This window comes from Gossypium raimondii, chromosome 12, assembly GCF_025698545.1.
Source record: "Gossypium raimondii isolate GPD5lz chromosome 12, ASM2569854v1, whole genome shotgun sequence".
In the NCBI taxonomy this organism is placed as follows: domain Eukaryota; kingdom Viridiplantae; phylum Streptophyta; class Magnoliopsida; order Malvales; family Malvaceae; genus Gossypium; species Gossypium raimondii.
Genome location: NC_068576.1, coordinates 36,028,999 through 36,052,357, shown reverse-complemented (window position 1 = coordinate 36,052,357; position 23,359 = coordinate 36,028,999). Strand labels below are relative to the sequence as shown.

At 30.5% G+C, this 23,359-nt stretch overlaps 2 protein-coding genes and 1 pseudogene across 2 annotated transcripts; 1 reads left to right on the top strand and 2 right to left on the bottom strand.

Moving 5' to 3' along the window:
• Nucleotides 1–218: 218 nt before the first annotated feature.
• LOC105763856 (probable serine/threonine-protein kinase At1g01540) lies at nt 219–2,926 on the bottom strand. The gene is made up of 6 exons (XM_012582233.2): nt 2,202–2,926; nt 2,003–2,107; nt 1,692–1,814; nt 1,425–1,595; nt 639–978; nt 219–562 (listed from the first exon to the last, which is right to left on the bottom strand). Exons 1-6 carry the CDS (start codon nt 2,771–2,773, stop codon nt 482–484), a joined length of 1,392 nt encoding a protein of 463 aa, XP_012437687.1. The 5' UTR covers nt 2,774–2,926; the 3' UTR covers nt 219–481.
• Nucleotides 2,927–7,437: 4,511 nt separating this feature from the next.
• On the bottom strand, nt 7,438–11,157 carry LOC105763855 (protein REVEILLE 3-like; annotated as a pseudogene).
• Nucleotides 11,158–18,692: 7,535 nt separating this feature from the next.
• LOC105763854 (heavy metal-associated isoprenylated plant protein 39) lies at nt 18,693–20,611 on the top strand. The gene is made up of 3 exons (XM_012582231.2): nt 18,693–19,080; nt 19,332–19,407; nt 19,936–20,611. The coding sequence occupies exons 1-3, from the start codon at nt 19,075–19,077 to the stop codon at nt 20,373–20,375; spliced, it is 522 nt and encodes a 173-aa protein (XP_012437685.1). The 5' UTR covers nt 18,693–19,074; the 3' UTR covers nt 20,376–20,611.
• Nucleotides 20,612–23,359: the final 2,748 nt, after the last annotated feature.

Sequence of the window (23,359 nt, the reverse complement as noted above, 5' to 3'; positions counted from 1 at the left end):
GACAAAAATTAATTACATCACATGTTGATAAGAACACTATCATTAATTTTTATGCAATACTTTGTTAAATCATAAATGGCTACTTGGTTAAATTTAATTACTAATTTTATATTATGAATATAATTTTAAATTTTGAAAAATACAAGGATTAAATTTACAAATTTTGCAAAGCATAAGGACTAATAGAGAATTTAACCAAGTTTTTACTTACAAACAAATTAAGACAATCAATTACAATTGGTATAAGAATTTATGAATTCATCCATTTGTACAAATGCATACTTTATATTACACATGGAAAAAAAATTGGAGATTATTGTTAAAGATACAACCAAAAAAAAAAAACTGGGGACCTAATTGAAAAACATATAAACCTTAAAAAACTTCTGAAAACTAATTAAAAGAGGCTTAAATTTGTTAGTCTCCTAAGAGTTGATAAAAGCTTTGGCTGGTGATAGTTATATCACCTTCACTTGTATCTCTAACCTAATTTCGTTGCATTGTGATTCGTCTGCCGGTCACCGGAATGCAAATCCGAAGATTCTTTTGTGATCCGGCGTTCCTGCAAAACAAGATAACAGTATTAAAACTCCTTTTCAGATACCGGAATGGCTAATATAAATGAAAACGAAGCTCACATCGCGGAATAGTAGATCATCGGCTTCAAGCATGTGGATAACATGCCCCATTTTTGGCCTTTTTGTTGCATCAGGATCAACACATCGAAGAGCGACTAATAGTACACGTTTAAGCGCTTTTGAAGCAGGCATCACGGGTAACTTAGGATCGATTACTTCTTCGGCTTTTCGGTTTCCGACCATGGCTTTTAACCATTCCACTAAATGCACCTCTCCTTGTGGTCGGGTAAAGTCAACCGGACTTCTACCGGTAATAATTTCCATAATAAGTATGCCAAAACTATAGACATCGCTCTTCTCGGTTAACATGCCGGTACAAGCATATTCCGGAGCAACATAGCTGGAAAAAAATGGACAAAATGATTAATCTTTGAGAGAAAAAGGACAAAGGCGGTAAAGGTATAATAGATACCCTGGACTAGAAATCAGATTGTATTTTGACTCTTAATAAAAAAACTGAGCAAATTAGCCTCTGTACATTATATCAAAGAGCAAACTAATCCTTTCAGTTAAAATTTTCATCCATTTTTGTTGTTAAAAACAATTACACTTAGTGTATAACATAAACCTTAAACCCTATACCTCATATCATTATACAGAAACTAAAAAATTTAATAGTAGAAATGGATGAAATTTTAACAAAATGATCGATTTGCTCTTTGATATAATGTATAAAGATTAATTTACTCATTTTTTAAATACATGGGACAAAATACAATCCAACTTAGTACAAGGATATGATACTTTTACCGATAAAAAAGCTGCAAAATGGAAGTTTAAACCAACCCAAATGTGCCCATCACTCGAGTAGTCACATAACTCCGTTCGGAACACAAGAGTTTGGCAAGCCCGAAATCCGAAACCTTAGGGTACCATTGACGGTCGAGTAGGATGTTGCTAGATTTTACGTCTCGATGAACAACTTTCGGTTCTAGACCTTCATGAAGGTAAGCTAAACTGCAAATAACAATGGCATCCAAAGCACAGAAATGAAGGAAGAGAGTTTTACATGAATCAAAAGCACAAAGATGTAATGTTTTATAATTTTATTACCCCTTTGCTGTTCCTAAAATGATATTCATACGAATATCCCATGTAAGTGGACTAACATCACCAACATCACCATGGAGCCATTGCTCTAAATTACCATTGTCAACGTACTCATACACAAGCATCCTGCATAGCAAAACAAAACCCAGATACTAAGTTATCTTTCATGTCCATTTTACTATCTATATTCAAGTTTTGGAGTTGTTCTTCTCCAATGACGTTGTCGACACTTTTAGTAATACTATGTCAACAACAAAATGCAATCTTACTTTCACAGTAACTTTTCATTGCACTAAAGATGTAAGTTGCAGTACCTGTAAGCACCTTCAACACAGTATCCATGTAATCTCACAAGATTCTTGTGCCGTACACGTCCAATTGCTTCCACTTCTACTTTAAATTCCTTCTCAGCTTGACCCCTGCAAATATATATATCAATGATTCGCAATAAACCCGAATCATAAATACAAACAAACATGAACAATAAGACGGATAAAAAGAGAAATTGGATACCTGTTGTTGAGCAAATTTTTTACAGCAATTTTAGTACCATCGGTTAAAACACCGTAATAAACAATGCCGTAGCCACCTTCGCCGATGACGTTTTCTTCACACAATCCATCGGTGGCTAACTCCAGTTCCCTTAACGTAAACCATCTTCCCCACCCAAGGTGAGATACTTCCGGCCCGACCGTCCCGCTCCCAAACGACGGCGTTTCGCTCACGCTGGTATGTCCTTTACTTTCTCCGCTAGAGAACACCGTCACTACGTGCTGCTGCTGCTCCGTTTTCCCCAAGTCCACTTTAACCTCCGGAACCGGCGGCGCGACTCGTTGGTGATCCGGCGCCAATGGCTGACGGTGGTGGACTATTTCCTGGATCTCTTTGCAGATTGGCGGCGCGGGGTCAAGCTGTCGGTGTCTCCGAGATTTGCGGCGGGCTGTCAGACAAAGGGAGAGAAGGAACAGAGATAAAACTATGAAAGTACCGAAAAGGATTCCGATCACTACCCATAGCTTTAACCCGAAAACCGACGTTGGTTTCGATAGCTCCGAGTTTACAAACGCCGCGTCGTACACCGACATTTTCAGATTCCGGCGGTATTAGCTTCACCGGAAGTAAAAAAAAATGGAAAGCCAAAAAGAAACCCAAAAAGGATGAATAAAAAAGAAAGTTTAAAATCAAAAGGAGCACACAAATAGAAAGATAGTGTTTCTTTTTCTTCTTCTTCTTTAATGATCTGCACTTACAGCACTGAACACTTCTTTTAATACCTTCTTTAGCTTAATGAAAATTAAAAATGTTTATTTTTTGTTTTAGTCCCTCTATGATACTAAAATTTAAATTTTAATCTTTTATTTAATTTAAAATGTGATTCTAAAATTGATTTGTTTCTTAATTTTAAGTATTTATTATAATTTTAAAACAAATAAAATGTCAGTCTTGAATTTAAATGATATTTAACTTTATTAATACCATGAAATATGAATTTTAAATTTTAAAAGATATAAATATGAATAATCTCATTATAGGTTCCGATTATAACTGCTTTTTTTACACAATATCTAGAATTACCCATAGCACCACCCTATAAATAAAAGGATAATGTGTTTCAAAGCATTAGAACCATATCCTTATGTATTGGTAATAATATTCATACCAATCGAGTTAATACTCTCTCTATATATAATATAATTTAAAGTGAGTTCTATACTCAATATACGCAATACAAATAAGAAGGGTAATTTTATAATTTAACTCATCTAATTTTATAATATTATTAGTAGGTCCAGATTAATAACCCAATTAATTGTTGGAATTAAAGTGAAGACATGAAAAAATCTTTTAAAATAACATAAAGTATTCAACTGACATGCGTAACTTGACTAATTAGACTTTCATGTGATAAAATGTGAAAATAAAATTGAGAGATTAAATCTCATGCTTTAACAAAATGGAGGTACTAAAACTGAAATTAAACCAAATTAAAAATGTTGATGTCTACTTGCCATTCTTAGCTAGAGTTGGACTTGGAGTTGGGAATTTATGTATTAAATTCAAATGACGAAATGATCATTTTCCTTTTCATTTCTTTCAAGTTAAATTATGTTATTAGTCTCTCTATGCGTAAGTTATAAATTTAGTTTTTATACTTTAATTTATTCGTTTTAATCTCTATACATTTTGAATTTTGAAATTTCAATTACGACCACATAATGATTTTTTTTATACAATGTTTAGAATTATTTATAGCCCCTTACTAACCCTTAAATTAGAGAATAATGTGCTTCAGCGTACTCAAACCCACGTCCTCCTGTACTGACAATAATGCCGATGTCAATCGAGCTAAGACTCAATAGGCATGACTATTAATTTTATTAAGTTTTGTTATTTCCAAAAATTTATATGGTAAACATATTATCACATGTGTAATGCTATGTCAGCTTGCTATTCTTATATATTACTCTAAAAAAAATCAACTAATGAATTTAACGGCTCTCATTTGTGTCAAGATTGAAATGTAAAAAATTGAAGAACTTGGACTAAATCTACAACTTCAAGCTTGGTATATGACTAATATCATAATTTAACCAAACAATTTTAATTGCTACTGTTTGAGTTAGGACTAAAATTTTAAAATTCAAAGAGTATAGGACCTAAACTTGATCAATTTCTAAAGTACAGAACTAAAACTGACCAAATTAAATTACAGAGACTAAATCCTCAACTTACGCATATTATAAGGACTAATAGCAGAATTAGACCTTCTTTCGTGTTAGTATATTTTAAGCCAAGTCCGGATAAATTTTCGACGGCTAATGACCGTTAAAAGGAAAATCATAGGATACTTTTTGTTGTAGTTAGCTAAGCTTTCACCAAACGGTCAAGATGTAATCAAGCGAATCAGATTGAACATGGACGTCCCACGTGGGTTTACAAAGCGAGTAACGATGATAAGGACTTACACGTGTAAGCACAATATTATTTACAAGTAGATTTATTCACGAGTCAAATAAATATCTTAAACTGAATTTAAATACAAAATATAAAAAAATTTGTCCTAAATTAATTCATTTCAAATTTAAATTAAATAGTTTAAAAATATATTCGTTTAAATTTAATTATAAAGAACATTTAAAATTAATTTTTTTGAAGTTGAGTGTTAGCTTGTTAGTTAAGGTATTCATCGATGTGATTTAAGTTTGAATTAATTATATTAGTGTTAGAACTTTACCCTTCTTTTATAATTCAAAAAAAATTCTTTTAATTGCAAAAGGTAGTTTCAACAGGAAAAACTCATGCCATAATTTTGGTCCAGCCATAAATACCTTAACTCACAAGCAAACTGCAACTATTAATTAATTAGTCAATTTCATTTTATTTGATAAAGTAAAATAAAAATAAAAAGTGAAATGGTAAGGGTTCTCCTATTTTAATTAATGGTTAAGAATTCGATTCAAGCCTTGAGTACATGGACGAAGCTAGAAAAACTTGTTAGGATGGCTGAAATTAAATTTTTAATTTTTACGATAGTAAAAATATAATTTTACTATTTTAATAGTCTCTATTTTTATAATTTTTAAATAATTGTATTAAAATTTTATCATTTTTAGGTGGATCAAAGTGTAATTTTACCTTTATTAATTTAAAATTAAAAAAAATTAAAGGGCTTAAATGGAAAATTTTCCAGTTTAGGGGGGACCGGGGCCCCTGTCAGCCCCCAGCTATGCCCCAATCTAAATATGGAACAACTTTAAAACTCGTGGCCAACATCTATCCCCTTTCTATATATACATTGAGAAATCATACAAAGAAAATGATAGGTTGAACTTAGCTAGTTGGTTAACAAGTTTTTAATATTTAAATAATAGTTTAATTTTGGACAATTTGGATAATAAAGGATGTATTTGTTAATATTAAAGCAGCTCCTTTTAGTTTCAAATAAATTATTTTAATTTTTCTGAAAAAAAACCCAGCTTTTAAACTTAGAGATTATATTGATTTGGGCAATTTATTGTTATTTTTATTCAATCGGTCCAATTTAATTATGATAATATATTAATATTCTAAAAGACAGAAAAGAAAATTGTAGTGGAAAGTGGGGAGAGGAGAGGCGTTACTAGGAAATTTTGAGTAGATAAGGATAAATCATTGCATTAAATTATGGGTCAGTATTTTATATACTATTAGTATAATATTCTAATTTTATAAATCAGTAAAGTCAAATTATTATAATATAAATAGATTAATAATTAAAGAAATTTAAATTAAATCAATTATTAGATTAAAATCCACATACGATATTTTGAAACCCACACATATAATTGTAAATCTTTTGCCAACAAGCCAAGCCTCATTCGTCTCTTTTTTCTTTTTCAAACTCTTTTACTACACATTATAAATGTAAGAAAACGTGAGTTTGAATGTGTTAAAGCGCATTTATTATCCTATTTAATAATTTGAAATGATAGTATGAGTAGATCTAAACATCATTTGTATGAAATTTTTAAAGAAATAAATAAATTTCATGTTAAAGTATTTTGAACATGGTTTTATTACTTTTTCTTTTGTGGGTTCAAAAGACAAGTTGGAATTAGAAGGAAGCTGAAAGTAGCGTTCTTGAAGTTTTTTGTTTGTTTTGTTTTCTCTTTTTACATAAGGAATAAAGAATATGCATTATTGTACTGATCATTCCTAGCCCCTATCATGATTTTATCATTCAACTATGATATTATAATTAGAGGATATGTTAGTGGATGTCTAGTGTTTTTCATTAAAGTAGCATTTATGAATAAAGATGGCAATTTATACGAACTGTTTTCTTTTGTTGATTCAATAAAAAAATTAAAAGAGAAACTTTTATTTAAAAATAATTAAATTCCTTAACCAAGTTTGAATTTCTAATGACCGGAGTAGAAAAGAGAAAAACGTTGGAGGGCATCCAAGTTTATGGAGCATATTGATTTAATTTTGGGTTAAATGAATTTGATAATTCGAGTTTTGAAATTTTTAGATGATTTTAATTTAAGTTATTTTAAGTTTCACTAGGAGTTCTCCAAGTGGAGCAAGTTCTAATTGGTTATTTTAAGCTTGGGTCATTTTAGTTTCCTCATTAAAGTCATTTGTAGTTCAAGTTGTTTCGAGTTTTGCTCGATTATGAATCTGGATCGATTTGAATGTTACAGAACAAGAATCAGACCAAGGAACAAGAATTTAATCCTGACTGAAACTCCCCTAAAGAATGATGCATTACAATCAAGGTTCTAAGAACTAAACCGACATTCAAACTTATAGCTGTAAGATTATCAATTCTTGATTCAATTGGTTCATTCGATTTAATTAAATGAATTGTTTTAAAATTCATAAAATTAAAAAAAAAGAAATTTGCAGGTCACCTTATCTAACCTTCTCTCTATCCCAACTAGTTAGAATGGTCCAACCAATATATCCGGTCTAATATAAACAACATTGATTACAATATCTCCTCTCACATCATTAGACATACATTCCAGAAATGATGCAAATTATAACAACAAAATGCTACAAAGATCCTCAGCCGTTGTCTCGATTTACTTATTGCATCAAACGTGATCCTCGGTACCGATACTGTAATTCTCATGTCTATCAAAACTATTCGGATTCTAACCTTGAAAATCCCTAACTCGTAAGGAGCCCCAAATTAATGAGCCTATCTAGTAATGAATACATAACCTCTCAAATTTAAATGGTCGTCCATGTGAAGCTACTATTACCAAAATGATCTTGTATTCGTGATGCATATTTTATATGCCAATAATATGCATACATACGCAGATATATACACGCAGACATTATTTGATATTTATGATGATGGCAGTGAGAGCCATCATATGGAGGTACTACAAAAGCTTATTGAGATGGAACGAAGGTCAAACTCAAAGCCGATCAGCCTTTTCGGTGTGGCTAGTCATAGTCAAGGGATGTATGGTCATGGTCACAGTCACAATTCAAAGATCTATACACGGTAGCCTCTAACAGGCTAATACATTTGTATGATATAAACAAGGCATAGAAAAGACATCCAGTGTATTGACATGCATGCATGCATTCATACATATATACATAACATCTGACTTCTACACCTTGTTAGCAAGTTAAGCAGCAGGACCATTTACCTGCAACCTGGCATTAAAGCCTTGGAATGAGCAATGAAAGAGAAGAGCGCACAAACTGTTCCACAAACACTTAAGAGTACCTTGTTATGCTATTGGACTGGTGTTTGCCGAGATATGTGCGAGATTGATACTGTAGGAGCTACCGAGTTTCACAGCCTCAGGCTCTGCAGCATTTGATTTTATTACTAGTTAGTAATGAATGTAATCTATATTTTGACCAGATATCGTTTAGACCTTTCGGCATTCACCAGCTTGAAACTTTTAAGTCAGAACAGGAAAGAGAAGCCAAGAAGGACACTAAATAAATTCAAATGATGAGTTCGGATTCAAACTTGAATGTGGTTTCAGTGTTATATTTACAGACTTCCATCAACAATTTTTTAAGGGCTAAAAACTGAAAGTTAAAATAATATATATTGTGTAAAAGGCAACAGTGCTGAAGAAGAGGAACAATAACTTACATGATCTTCAAACTCGGGGCCTGTCAAATTGACACAGAGATTTCTCATCAACAACAATGCCTGGAAAGAGCCAAACAAAGCCCCTTGATTTAACCGTAAGCTTTATGTCAGAATATGACATCTCTAAAACCTCACACCAACCCCCCCCCCCCCAAAAAAAAAAAAAGAAAAAAAAGAGGAAAGTCTGGATTATTAACATCATTTAGTGTGACATACCGTTTCGAAATTTATTGGGTCCAGCTGCTTCAGCTTCTGCAAGTGCCCACTTGCACTGGGGTCAAAGACACTGTCAATGAAGCTGTACACCTCAGCAAAATCAGGCATAGCTGCATCAAATCAGAAGCAGAGTTATTGCTAATGGAAGGAAGGAAGGAAAATTTCAAGTTGCGGTAAAAACTAATCAAAAATTACATCATTTAAAAATAAAAAAGAGAACTTGAAAAATTTTCAGAAATTCAAAAATTACACGCTGGCATGGAAAAGTTTGCTACATGTCAAATCCTTTTTTGCACTTAATGCCACAATGTTTTTAACGGCACTAGATTTTGGGGGTGAACTGTTTGACAGAGCAAAACTTTAGGAACCAAACTGAGACAAAAAATTCTTTAGGTGCCAAATTGAAAAAATAGCTACTATAGTCTATAAGGGGCTAATTTTAACAAACAGCAACAAAAAGAAGAAATGGGAAGAATATAGATCAAAATATGCCCATAGTCAAATACGTAGATGTTCTTTATCATGAGGCAGCTAGAGTTCATCATGAAGTATCTGAAACAAAATGGCCATTTTCTTGCAAATAGAGAAATATGTCTTTTTGTAACAATAAACAAATGTCAATATGAGAGAAAGTATTTTTCAAGTGTAAAGATAAGCGCATGTATCATACAAATCAGAGTTATCTTTTGATAAAAAGAACTTAATTCAGTAATCAGAAGCAGCTGCTAAACCGTATTTGATTTACATCATATTAAGTGCTGCATGAGATAGCATTATAGATGTCAGTATTATTGAAGTATTATTTTAGATTTATTATTTTAAGAAATTGCATGTGTCCTGTTATTTGCCATTCCAGTGTTGCAGCTTCGAGATATGATCATATGGCAACATGGTCTAGGGATGCCCATATCAAGCTCAAAGTAGAAATAAATTACTAACCTCTAGATTTCTTCCCATGACCCCCTCCATCAATGGTTTCACTAAACAATCAAGTTCCGGAAGTGATTTTGTTGCTACTACTGTAACAAGAATTATGCACAATAAATGGTCCAGCCAATGCTGCATCATCCGAAAACATACATGATTCATATGTGATTATATTTCCAGACTTGAGAGCAAGAAAAATTAAAGGTAAAAGCAGTGCAGGAAAAATTAAAAGCTTTGGTCAATTGAGATACAGAGACGGGTGGCACGGAGTTGTAATTCCAGGAAGATAGAGCTGAAGTAGCAATCGGGTTTCGAAGCATCGATGATGAATCTTGTCTGTACATATAACCTGAGTTAAGCAAGGCGGATGAAGATTGAAACGGTCCAGCAACTTGGGATACAACAATAGCTGCAACTCATGCACAAGTACCCAAAAAAATATACAACCAATATCGATAGTACCATACAGACCATTTTTGGGAGCTTTTTGTGGGTACCCATGAGCTGCTTTCGTTTTTGGCCGAGGGGGCGGTACATGTTCACTCATCCCATTTTACTGAACCTTAAGGAAATAATTCTGAGCATGGCTGTGGATCTGTCAATTGCACCCACTAAAGTCTTCAGCAAACACATACCAAAAACAACATATATGGCCAAATTCATTGCGGAAAGAAACCATACCATCTTTCTAATTTTACCTGGATCACTGTCTTAGACCCAACAAATGCTTCAATCTTCTTCAAATCATGATCAAATCTAAAATAAGGTAAACAAAGATATCATTAGCACCACAAGCCACAGAGTATGGATATAATAATGTAAATATAAACAAACTATCAACGTATTTCTACGTAAAAAATCAATATCTTATTCAAATTTCATGCATTCCATAAGCTTCATTCTAAGTACTTGGAGTTAAAATCAATATCTTATTCCAGTTACTCCTCAACCAAACAATGCCATTACCAAATTATCTGAAAAAGCAAATTGCACCGAACTGGTAAGTTTCCAAATAAAACGAAACCCTCCTCAACAAATCTTGCAATCTTCTTCGATTTTTTTTCAAGGAATTGGCTTTGTTACTCACTTCATTAAATTCAAATTTAAAATTACTTAGAATTAAAATCAATATGTTATTCCAGTTGCTTCTCAACCTAACAATGTCATTACCAAATCATCTGAAAAAATCACCAAGTAATTGCATCGAACTGGTAAGATTCCACATAAAACGAAAGCTCCCTCAACAAATCTAGCAAAAACTTTCGTACATCACTTAAGCATATTATCTTCAAATTTTTTTTGAAGGAAATTGACTTTGTTACTCACCTCATTAAATTCAAATTTCAAACTGAACAAATAATAGCTAAAAACAATACTAAAGAGAAATGAAATCTAGTAAATTTTACTGGCAATTGAAGAGCTTCGAGAGACTTATCGTGCTCCTGCTCAGTCCAGCTCTCTTTAGACTTGGTAATAGTGCCAGGCTTCCTGATCTTCTTGTTCGGATCCTCCGAATAGGAACCGGTATTACCAGCGGCGGACGTGGACACGGAAGTAGAAGGCGGAGGATGAGGCGGCGGCGGTAGAGAATTAAGAGACCATAAGCTTGAAATTCCCAAAAATTAATTTTAAAAAAAGAATTAAATTGATGTAATTTTGGGATTTTCTTTAAATAGTAAAAAGAAGTAGAAAATATGGAAATGTGGTGAGGAAGTGACAGTTCGAGCATTTCTTTATTCAAACTGGAGGGAGAGTTAAATGGCGGGAACCTAACCGTACACGTGGATTAATATGAGTCGCTTAATTGATAGGTAGGATTGTAGGTTAATTCTAAGGTTTTAGTAAATAATAGTTAATTGAATCGAAAATTAGGTATGGAATTAATAGCTGTGATTCAAAAAAAATAAAAAATTGGTAATTTAAGTGAATCTATTTAAGAATTTTGTATAGTTTTTAAATAAATTTTTTATTTTTATTTAATTATTGTTTAACCGAAGGTTTGATTAGTTAAACTGAGAATCAATAATTTGATTAGTTGAATCACCGTCCTAATTGTTAGGACACTGAATGAAATAGAGGGGTAATTTTTACTGATACGGCCATAAAGCTTCTATATTATGCAAACGTGGTTTGATTCTGTTTTTAAACTTTAAAATGCTTTAATTAAGTTTTAAAAGTATTAAATATTATATTAATCGAGTTTTTCTATCAATTTATTCATTTATTTAAACATTAAGTGTGATTCAAATCTGACTTGTTCATGCACTCTCAACAGAGGTGGCTTAGTGAGAGTTCGTCGTGGCGATGCCTATGTCTAAGGTATGTTTAGTATTGTGGGGTTTGTCTACGAGGACATGTGTATAGAATGAGGTTCAATATAACAACACAATATTAGAGAAAAAAATATCAAATTTGGGTATCGATTGATGTATTGGGTCAAATTATTATAAGACCTCTTAATAGTTGGGTTGATTTTAGATTGGATCAATCTAAACTAGATTAATTCCGGTTTTAAAATTTTTGGATCATTTCAAGTTTGAATTAATTCTAGTTCGAACTATTTCGAATTAGGTCATTTAGGTTTGCCACTTGAAGTTTTTTTTTCTGGTCAATTCATATAAAGTTTAAATAATTTCAATTAGGGTAATTTAAAGTTTGGATTATTTATGGTTCGAGATGAATGAATTCGAAATATTAACTTTTTGTGATTAAATCAAGTTTATATTCAAATTAATTGAAATATATTTTCGTATTGGGATCAAAATTAAAATATTATTATTAGTAATTCCTTATTCATTTATGTACACAAATTAGTTCACACAAAACCATCAAAAATTCAACCCAAACACAAACTTTTGAAGGAAAATTTGTCAATCCACGTTTCCACGCTTGGTGTGGTTTAAGAAAAGAAAAAGGAAAGCGAAAAATAATCACACAATAATCAAAATTGAAAGCAACACCAAATCATAATCTTTGAATTTTCTTTCCCAAATATTAAAAAAAAATTAGGGCCGAAACTAAATTGTGATTTTTATGATAATAAAAATGTAATTTCACCATTTTAATACTCTATATCTTTATAATTTTTAAAGGATTAAATCAAATTTTTATTATTTTTATCATGGGCCGAGCCGAGTCGAGTTTAGGTCAGGTCTAAGTATGATATTAACATATTTTATACTTGTTCAAGTTCGGTCTGACCGAAAATATGGGTCTAAAATTTTATCCAAGTCTGATCATGTTTGCAAAAAAAACTAACCCAACTTTATTTTAGACTCACTAATATTATTTTTAAATTTTGTTTATATTATTTTAATTTAATATTTAATAATTTATTTTTTATTTATTGAATTTTTTATATAGTCATCTTAACATTATTTTAATGTTTACAACAGAGTAGTGTTAAATATTTAGTATAGGTTTATTTTTTTAATGTGTTATAAATAACATAATATATAAAAATAACATAATATAAAGTATTATAAAATTAAAAACGGGCTGGGCTCAAGCCCGAACTCGACCCATATTTTAAATAGGCCTAATTTTGTTGTCAAAACCCATTTTTTGGCCTAATATTTTTGACCAAATCCTCTCAAATTTTGAGCGAGCCTTCAAGCCTGAGTGAGTAACCTAGCCCATGAATAAGTCTAAGTAGAGGGGACCTCTCCCCCAATTTGAGAATTTTTTATTAGGCCCCTTAAAGATTTCTAAAAAGTTATTTTGACTCCAATTTTTAGAAATTTACATTAAGCTTTTCAAAAATTTTAGAAATTTTAATTAAGTTCTTTAAACTTAATGTTAAGATTCACCACTACAAATAATAATTATGTATAATTGAACTCGAACTTAATTTCTACGAGTCTAAAACCTCAACCTAACTAATAAGCCAAAGCATCATTCACACATAATGCATTGTTATAATGCATTGTTATAGGTGTTTCGCTCATCTAGGTTTTGCCACAACAACTTCGTTGTACAACCACCACCAGCACCTCAACCTAGCCAGGGCCATCACTTATGCTAACACTAGACTCCATGAACATATGGCCGCGCGCGTATGAAGTGAAACTTTTTTGATCTACTTGGCGAATGATAGATGTTGAGTACTTTCTAGCATGCCTTACACAATTACACATAAAATATCGCCTACTGCATCTCCATCACATCGTTACCTATCTAGAAGGTTATTGTGTCTCTCAAGTGACCAATCATGATGAGACTTATGCCATACATGTATTAAAACTTCAAATTAAGACAGAGTTATCCTCACCTATAAATATGTTTTCCTTACCTACCTCTTCAGTCTACCAAAAATACCATAACTTTTCCTTACAACTCTTCACACACCTCTGTATAAACCATCACCCAAACCTTCCACCACTTTTTCCCATCGACATACATATTATTTGGCAAACATACAAACATATATTAAATATAAACATTGAAAATGAATTGTCAATTCAAAAGAAAAAAGTTGGTCTACTAAAAAGCACATACCAATCTAAAATTGATAAGAAAAAGATTGATGGTTGTGGAGAATTCTAAATAAAGCTATTAAAAAAAAAAACCAGACAAGTGGAGGCTCTCATTTGTGGACCTAAACCTCTCAATTCAAGGGGCCGAAGCCAACGTAATATAACGTATATAGGCCGGCTACGCTACCTTCTCATCCTCTTGGGTCTTTTTGAGTGATAGCAAGCAAAAGATTCTTGTACAAACATCATCACTGTCGCCATGCAAAGCTGTGAATACATCAACCAACAAAAAGCATTGCCCTTATTTAAACTAATGATGCCATCCTTTTCTTCTATCATAATCATGAATGTCAATTTCGATTTGAATTTGAATTGATCGGAATGATGATTGACTAAAGCAAGAAATTATAAGATAAACTTGAAAAAATCTTTACGTTAAATGATTCGAATAAATGACTTGAAATAATTGGGAAATTGCAGAAACCGATACCAATTCGTTTAATCTAATACGATGAATCAATTATTTAGATTGATTTAGACCCAAATCAAATCAATTTATACACACGATAAATCTAACAATACATGTAAGTAAAAAATAAACATAAGAACAAATACAACCCTATCATTTACTTTTTATCACATCAGTCCTTAATATTTAAATTTTATTTAAATTACTTTTTTTAGCGAAAAAGTTGGTAAATTGTTAATTTTGTTAAATTTTAAATAGTAATAATTTTTAATTTATATGAAATATATAAAAATTATTACGAGTATTGTTACGTCAATATCGTTAAAATTTTAATCATCTTTTGATGGAAGGAAGTGTTATATTTTCTTTAATGTCATTAATTATAAAGCAGGAAAAAGTAGAAGGCTTTTGTATAAGCTGTGTTTGGTCAAATGCACATCTACTTATAAATGCATTCAAATATGCTTCAAATTTATACTCTTTGTAGATTTAAATTTTAGTTTTTATTTTCATTTTTAAAAAGTTTAGTTTTTGAACTCGTGTGTTGGCTTAATAATTAGAATGTTCATCGTTCCAGGTGTGGCCTACGTTCAAGTTGTGCTAGTCGCATTGTTACAAGGTTATCAAATGATTTATTTATTTATTTTGAAATGTAATATCAATGAATTTAATAGAAAACTTTAACAAGATTAATAATTGAACATAATTTTTAAATCTGAAAAGTAAAAGAATAAATTATTAAAAATAGAAACAGAAGGACTAAATTGTAAATATACTAAAAGTATTAGGACTTATAACATACTTTAAACTTACAATTATTAGACAAGTTTAAATTCTAATTTTAATTCAAATAATTCTTATAAATTATATTTAAAATGTAATGTTCTTAATATTTAAGATCTCTTAGTTTTAAATGGGTATTTGGTTTGTAGTAACAATAATAAGATTAAATTTAGCCATTAGTCTCTGTATTTATAAAAGTTTTGGATTTAGTCCTTGTACTTTAATTTGCTTAATTTTAGTCCCAATATTTTTCTAATTTTTAATTTTGTTATTTCCAAAATCTAATGCACCAAACAGTTGCGCTTGAATTTGTTTGTTTAAATTCAATTACTTATCTTGTACTATATGTACAATTACAAATTTAGTCCATATTTTTAATTGGATCATTCTAAGTTGCAAATTTTGAAATTTAAGTCTTAAAGCAAGTAACACTCGTTAATCTATTAGTTGAATTTTTAGTGAGTAATTTGTGGAAATAACAAGCTGACATATGGCAATATACACATATGATAATATGTTTGACGCATTAGATTTTGGAAACAACAAAACTTAATGAATTTAACATTTACCATTTGGTGATGACTGAAATTTTAAAATTTTAAAATTAAAGTGACTAAAATGACCAAATTAAAATATAAAGACTAAATCCAAAACTTTCACAAATTACAAAGACTAATAGCAAAATTTAACTTGGTAATAAAGTGAAACCTCTGAATGGGAAACAAGTTATTTCAACTATTTACATCGACCAAATGCTAGGTGTAATAATAAAATACGTTACACTCTCAAGGGGAGAACATGAGTTCGAACATGAAAATACCCTTAAAATGACATTTTGATTAACTACAAATTTTAACAATGTTAACAGTTGAACCTGAATTTAAAAATCTGAAAAATAAAGAGACTAAATTACATGAAATACAAAGTATAAATTTTTTTAAATAAAAATTTATCAAATATCTTAACCAAATTTAAAAAAAAATAAAAATTTTACCACTTTATGCAACATACATTAATAAGATGACAACTTTGGTATTGTATTATCCAAAGATTCTTCGAGAATCGGATGGAATCGAACCACTAATACATGTTGCGGTACCATCCATGTGTGATATGGTGGTCCTCCACGTTGCTTATCGGGGAATTTCTTATGGTTCAAACTTCAAAATGCTGTTAATCAACGGCATTCGCGTGAAAGAAGCCAGCCCTACTACTTTGCGTCATCCATGTCGGGACCAATTGAACTTTCTAGTAACATGATAGAAAAATGGGATAAAATAACATTTTAATCCCTCAATTTGATAATTTTTTAACTTAGTCCCTGATTTCTTTTAACCCACATTAGTTTCAGAACATACCAACCTGACACCATAAGATTATACTACACCATTATTTATTTTTTTTAAATATATAAAATCTAAATAAATAAAAAAATTATACATTTTTTAGAAAATGTTGATTTATCCCTAATAATATTTATATATTTTTTGGTAAATAATAAACTTAGAACAATTCTATTTGTAACCAACAAAGACGGTCGGATATCCTCTTTCAAAAAGTCCCTCGCATAGCTTAGAGGATCGTAATAAATAATCAGTTGATCCACCGTCAGCCTTAGCAATACAGTCTGCAATCTTATTAGCAGCCCTCTGAATATCTTTAAACTTAATTTCTTAAGATTTCAAACACCATTCATGAATGCATCTGATTGCATCAACATGACTGACTGATACCTAACCATTCCGAATGAATCTAATATAACATTACATTATCACTTCTAACTCAACTTGTCTGAATCCTCGTTTGAAGCCAATTTCAAATCATCAAGTTAGTAATAAAAATATTTGAAATGTATCTTAAATATGATTATATATGTTTATGACATTATTATTAGAAGCTTAATGGTAAAAATCTAAACTTACCACAAACAAGCAAAAACAATAATGAATAGATTTAAATGGCATGGCAATAACCATTTGAATATTTGACCCACAGCTCAAATCAAACGTAGTAGGTTTGAGGGCTAACTTCCTGCCACCACTAGTAGTAGGTAAGGGTTGAACCTTCAAATGAAATATACACCCTTTTTTTTCTTTATTTTCGTTAACATCCGCTACTTGTTATATTGGATTTAAATTTAAAATTTCATGTGAATATTAAAATTATTATTTATTTAACTAAAAATAATTAGATTCTAAAAAAATGTTGATGAAATCAATATGAATTTCAAATATTTTTTTCCTGAATAAAAAAATGCACGAAACTATGCCGTTTTAATTAATGAGATAATTGTTATGAGCTGCCTTCATTGCGAAAACCCGCAGGTGTGCGGACGTAGAAATTTGACCGGTGGGGGCCACGCTCCGACTGAAATGCCCAAATCGGCGACTTTCCGTGCAGTCGGTTATTGAAATTTTCAATGTCAAAAGCGAGAAGTTAGTTGCACGCGCCACAATCTGCGGTGCACAAAAAAATTCACACCTTCGCAGTAAAATAAATATCTTTGTACGCACCTGGGTGGGATCCACTTCCATAAATTACCTGCACAATGAGTTATATTTTTTAGGTATATTTTAATTTTTCGTCCATTTTATATTGAATTAATTTTAATTTTACTCAATGAAATATTATTATTTTAACATTTTAAAAATCAGATTAATAATCAAATTGGATTTTTAATTTGACCAATTCCACCATCAGTCTAATAATAATTAAATTAAATTATTATAAATTTATAAATTAATTTTTAAAGATTTACTTAAAACTGATATCAATGAATTATTCTTTATCCAAACTATTGTTACGATTTCAACAACATTATGATTTATATTATACTTATATCAATAATTAAAACTACAATTATTCCTCTTTAAAATTTAGAAATTTTATTTTACAGCAATAATATATATTTAAAAATTTAAAATAAAAATAAATACAAAAATAATAGCTTGCCAAATATTCCAATATATCTTTTTGACTTCCGGCATCAATAATTAATATTATGATCCACTTACGAAATTGAAAAATGTCGGTTGTCAATTTTGTGTTATTTATGAAATTTTAATTAATAAGCTGACGTAAGCTTGAAAGTAATATAATTCTGTTTAAATTTTTTGTCGATTCAGTTTTAGTTTGATTAGTATAAATATTATTGTTAATATAAGAAAATATAAGTCCGAATGCGTTAAAGCGCATTATCTTCCTATTTACGAGTTAGACATGGATTACGGATAGTTCTAAATATTCTCATAAAATAAATAAATATTATCGATGCAAACTAATCGAACTGTATTAAAAATTGGATCGAAAATCAATAATTTGATATTTGAGTATATTAATAACAACCATTAAAAACGTTTCAAGAATAAAAATAGAAAAAGAGTGAACCTTAAATATTATTATTATTATTATTATTATTATTATTATTATCATTATAAATTCAAAAATAAATAAAAGACGAGGCAATGGTATGGTTACAACGCAACTTTCAATAGCGTGGAGATGACTTGTACAAATTATACATGTTTTTTTACTGCTTTTTTCAATGCTTCATCATCATCTTCCTTCATCACTCTCTTATAAACTCTCTCATCCATGGCCCCTTGTTTTCACTCCCTTCCATTTTAGTCTCATTATTCACTGCTCTCTCTTTCTCTCTTCTTTTCTTTCCTCTACTTTAATTTTTTTTTAAATCAGTCCAAAAATCTTTCCATATTTTTCAGAAAAACCAAGCAACATTCCATTACGTCTTCAATCCAATCTCTTCCTCTTCCACAATTTTCCCTTTGCCTTTTTTATCTTTCTTTTTCTGTTTTTTGTACACATTCTCTCAATTCCTCTCTGGGTTTCTTTTTGGATTTAAAATCTCTGCAAATTCCCTTGAGAAGGGTGTAAGCAGAAATGAAGGTATGGTTCCTTTTGGGATTTTTTTTCTTTCTGTTTATGACTTTAATTATTTGTTTTCCTTTTCTGGGTTTTGATTCTGAGGGAATCTTGTTGACGGGTTTGTTCTTAGATTCAATTTTGATTCTTCTTTTATACTGATTCCTAAGAATCAAATAGACCGATTTCAATTTTTTTTCATGTTCATCTTGTAATTTGAACAAAAAAAATTATTAATTATGATTCTGAAACAGATCTCTTGTTTTTTATTGCAGAAGGTAGTGTTGAAGCTGGATTTGCATGATGATAAAGCCAAACAGAAGGCTTTAAAAACAGTCTCAACTCTTTCAGGTACTTCTTTATATATTTTAAAGCATGAAATCTTTGTAACAATTGCTACATGTGTAAAAAGTTTTTACCCTTTTTTTTCTTTCTTTCTATTAGAGGCCCTTTTTTGAGAAGTTTATCAAATTTGGTGATGAAAATCTATAATTTTCCTAATTCAATTTCTATACAAAACAGAGATTTTAACATAAACTAACTGATGTGACACTGCATAAAGAAATTTTCTTATATAAAAAGATTATAATTAAGTATTTAGTTGATTGCTGCCCAAATGTTCTTTTTAATATTAAACAAGGAAAATGATGGGACTGCTTTATGTATTTGTATGATTTTGAAAGTTTAAACCTTGGTTGATTTGGTTCGGGATATGAATCAGTGTTAAATTAGGGTTTTAATGTGATTACTGAATAAGAGTGATTTGTTTTTTAACTCAAGGTGAAAGCAATAGTAAAATGATTACTTGTCATATCATATCATATTATTCTTTCTTTTGATCTGGCCTCGTGATTAATGTTTCTTTTCTATGATATATAGGAATTGATTCCATTGCCATGGACATGAAAGCAAAGCAATTAACAGTGGTAGGAACAGTTGACCCTGTGACTGTGGTAAGCAAACTGCGCAAGCATTGGCCAACAGACATAGTATTAGTAGGACCAGCAAAAGAACCAGAGAAGAAAGAGGAACCAAAGAAAGAAGGTGAAGCCAAAAAAGAGGATGAACAAAAGAAAGAAGGTGAACCCAAGAAGGAAGATGAACAAAAGAAAGATGAAGCCAAAAAGGAAGAAGAAGGTAAGAAAGAAGATGAAACCAAGAAAGATGGTGAGAAGAAAGAAGAAGAGAAGAAGGCATTACCACCACCAGACCCTGTTTTGGAACTTGTTAAGGCTTATAGAGCTTATAATCCTCATATGACTACTTACTATTATGTTCAAAGCATGGAAGAGAACCCTAATGCTTGTGTTATTTGTTGATGGAAATTGGTGATGGGGAATTGAGAATGTCATCAATGGAGAATATATAGTGAGGTTCTTAAAAAAAAAAAAGGAAAAAGAAACACAAAGAAGATTATAAAAATCCTTTGTATATATAGATGGTGAAATGCCTCTTTTTAATCCCTTTTGGTTTTTTGATTATGTATAAGTAATGTTGTTTGTGTAGGGGACTAGATTGAATAAAAATGAAATTTTGGGAATTTGTTTTGAACCAATTGTTGTATTCAATTTATTTCTTTTGGTACAAAAGAAGTTTTAGATGAACTTATAAATCAGCTATCGATTTTATAGAAGGTTACAAGTGATATAGATCAACAACTCTAGAGTATTTATCAGTCATCGAATCAGATTTGAACCCTAATGTCATCGGTTTTATAGAAGAATGAAATCAAGATCTTATAGAAAGTTAAAAATGACACATACAAATCAGCTACCGCATGAGATTCGAATCCTAATGCTTCAATTTTCTTTCACTTCACCCAACCACACACCAACCTTTTCTACACCCATCGCCCAAATAAAAAAAGATAAAAAAAGAAAGTGGTATTTACTAAAACTAGTACCAACAGATCAACCACTTAATGCGATTTGAACCCTGATGTTTGAATCTTCTTCCTTTTCACCCCAATCCCACACCAAGTCATCGGTCTTCTACAAGGCGGGAAGTGGTACTGGTACATATCAACCATTGAATAAGTTTTGAACCCTAACACTCGAATCTTCTTCCCTTTTCACCCCAACTCCCCTCTTCCACCGCGACCGCCCAAACAAACATGATCAAAAAAGGAAAATTGGGATGTCATTGGATGTTAATGCAATGCCACACAAATATGTCAAAATGAAGATAATTCGTTTAAGGGTACTTTTTGTTTGCAACAGTTGATGATATGGTGGTGGGGAAAGGAGGGAATGGCAGCTGAAAAAAGCAAAAGAAAAAAAAAAAAAAAAAGGGTTAGCTTTCACATGTTTGACAACACCATGACCATGGTGGGTCATAGTGACGTTCTTCTCCTACTACATGTTGTTGTACAATCTGTTGTATATGTCAATGTTCATTTATTGATTTGTGGGTCTTTTTTTTTTTCACTAATGGATCTATCAAACAAAATCTCTTACGTGAAAGAACTGAATGGTCCCAATGCATTGGTCGGTTCATTCACGTAATCATTATTATTATTTAGTATTTTTTTTTCAGGTTTCTTACTTTCTCTCTTTTTAGAATTTAGTACCCATTATTGTTAGCTGGAGAGCATAAGGGTGTGCTGTTTTTACCTAATGTAATTTTCTGTCTCAAGACCCCATACTTTTAAAGTAGACTTACATCCCTAAATTATAACATTCATTCTAAATTGATTCCTAATTTTTAAAATATTCTAATTACATCCTTAAACTATTAAGGTTATATTAATAAGGTCCTTCAATTACTAAAACCCATTAATTGAGACGTCATCTCGTAAAAAATAGATATTGGAAAAATGTTGGTTTTGAGGTTTTCAAAACATTTACAAAAGGTTTATCGTTAAGCTCTTTTTTTATTGTACTTTATTTTTAGTTTTAGCTTTTAAAGATTATGCGGTAACATTTTTACTTTTATTTAAAATTTTGTTTTAAATTATACCACATAAGTTTTGTTGTGTCATTTAACAATAAATTTAATGGTTTTAATAATATAAAGACCGATTGATATAACATTAATAGTTTGAGGATGCAATTAAAATGTTTTAAAGTTTGGAGACTAATTTAGAATGAAAATCTTTATTTAGGGATATCTAGTGCAATTAACTCGACTTAAAAAGGTGAAAGTACTTTTAGATCCCTCTACTATAAGGATTGAATTAATTTAGTTCTTTTATCATTAAAAAGAATAAGATAAAATTTAACAATGTTAGTGTTTGTTGCTTAAAAGTTACGTTTATTATTTAACAAATTTGATATTTTTAAAGTTTTTATGGTTTTGAAAATGAAATATATTATTTCGAGTTGAATTGCAATGGATAAAATAATGATTTTCACGTCTTTTAAAATAGTAAATGTTAACTTTGTTAATAATTGACCTTATTCGATTCTTTCTAATAGTATAAGGACTAAATCGATCCATTTAATAATAAAGAGATTAGTTTGATTTGATCTTTACAATAGAGGGACCTAATAGGTAATACTTTCATTCTATAATAAAACACTACATAAACATGATATAAACATAGACTATTACAACTGTTCCTTTAGTTTTAATCTTTGAGTCATTATTATTTAGCGGACTTTATTTGAATACCGATCACGGACTCGGCGGTTTGTCTTACATAATAAAATAGACGAGAACATTTATAATTATAAAAAATATTAGAATTTAAATTATATTAAAATAGTTCATAATTTTAGGTCTTAGGGCTTTATAGGATTTTGTTTGTTTGTTAATTAGAGTTTAAAAGATTAGAGAGAGGACATTTGGTATTTATAGACATGTTATATTATTCAAAACATTAAAAATAATGAGACATTTTTGTATTATGATTGAAAAATGCATGTGACTTTATCTCAATAAATTACATTTTAAATTGGCCTCTTCTAATTGTGTCTGTATCAATCATGTCTTTATGCCAGTTTAACTATCAATTTAGACGTTAAATGACGGGTTGAATTTGCCGTGGAACATAATTAAAACTTAAACATGTTTGTACCTGTGACTTGGATAACTTAGATATGAGATGTTTAAAAAAAGAGACAGCATCAAATATGGTAATAAATACAAAAAGTTTAAAAATTAATACAATAATTTGTTGTTGAATCAAAAGCTTCTGAATCTCCTGTACTTACCATCACTTTATTTGTCCTAATTCAATTAAGATTAAATGAATAAAACAAATAGACAACTGTTGTAATGCAATATTATTCCATACTGAAGAGTGCATGGAATTGTACAATTTCTGTATTATAATTGAAAAATGCATGTGACCCATGTTTTC

Coding starts and splice junctions, on each gene's coding strand:
- LOC105763854 (XM_012582231.2), top strand. Junction 19,408..19,935: donor AACAGTCTCAACTCTTTCAG/GTACTTCTTTAT, acceptor TATGATATATAG/GAATTGATTCCATTGCCATG.
- LOC105763856 (XM_012582233.2), bottom strand. CDS start 2,773: ATGTCGGTGTACGACGCGGCGTTTGTAAACTCGGAGCTATCGAAACCA. Junction 1,815..2,002: donor TGTGTTGAAGGTGCTTACAG/GTACTGCAACTT, acceptor TTTGCTATGCAG/GATGCTTGTGTATGAGTACG. Junction 979..1,424: donor CGAGTGATGGGCACATTTGG/GTTGGTTTAAAC, acceptor ATTTTTTTCCAG/CTATGTTGCTCCGGAATATG.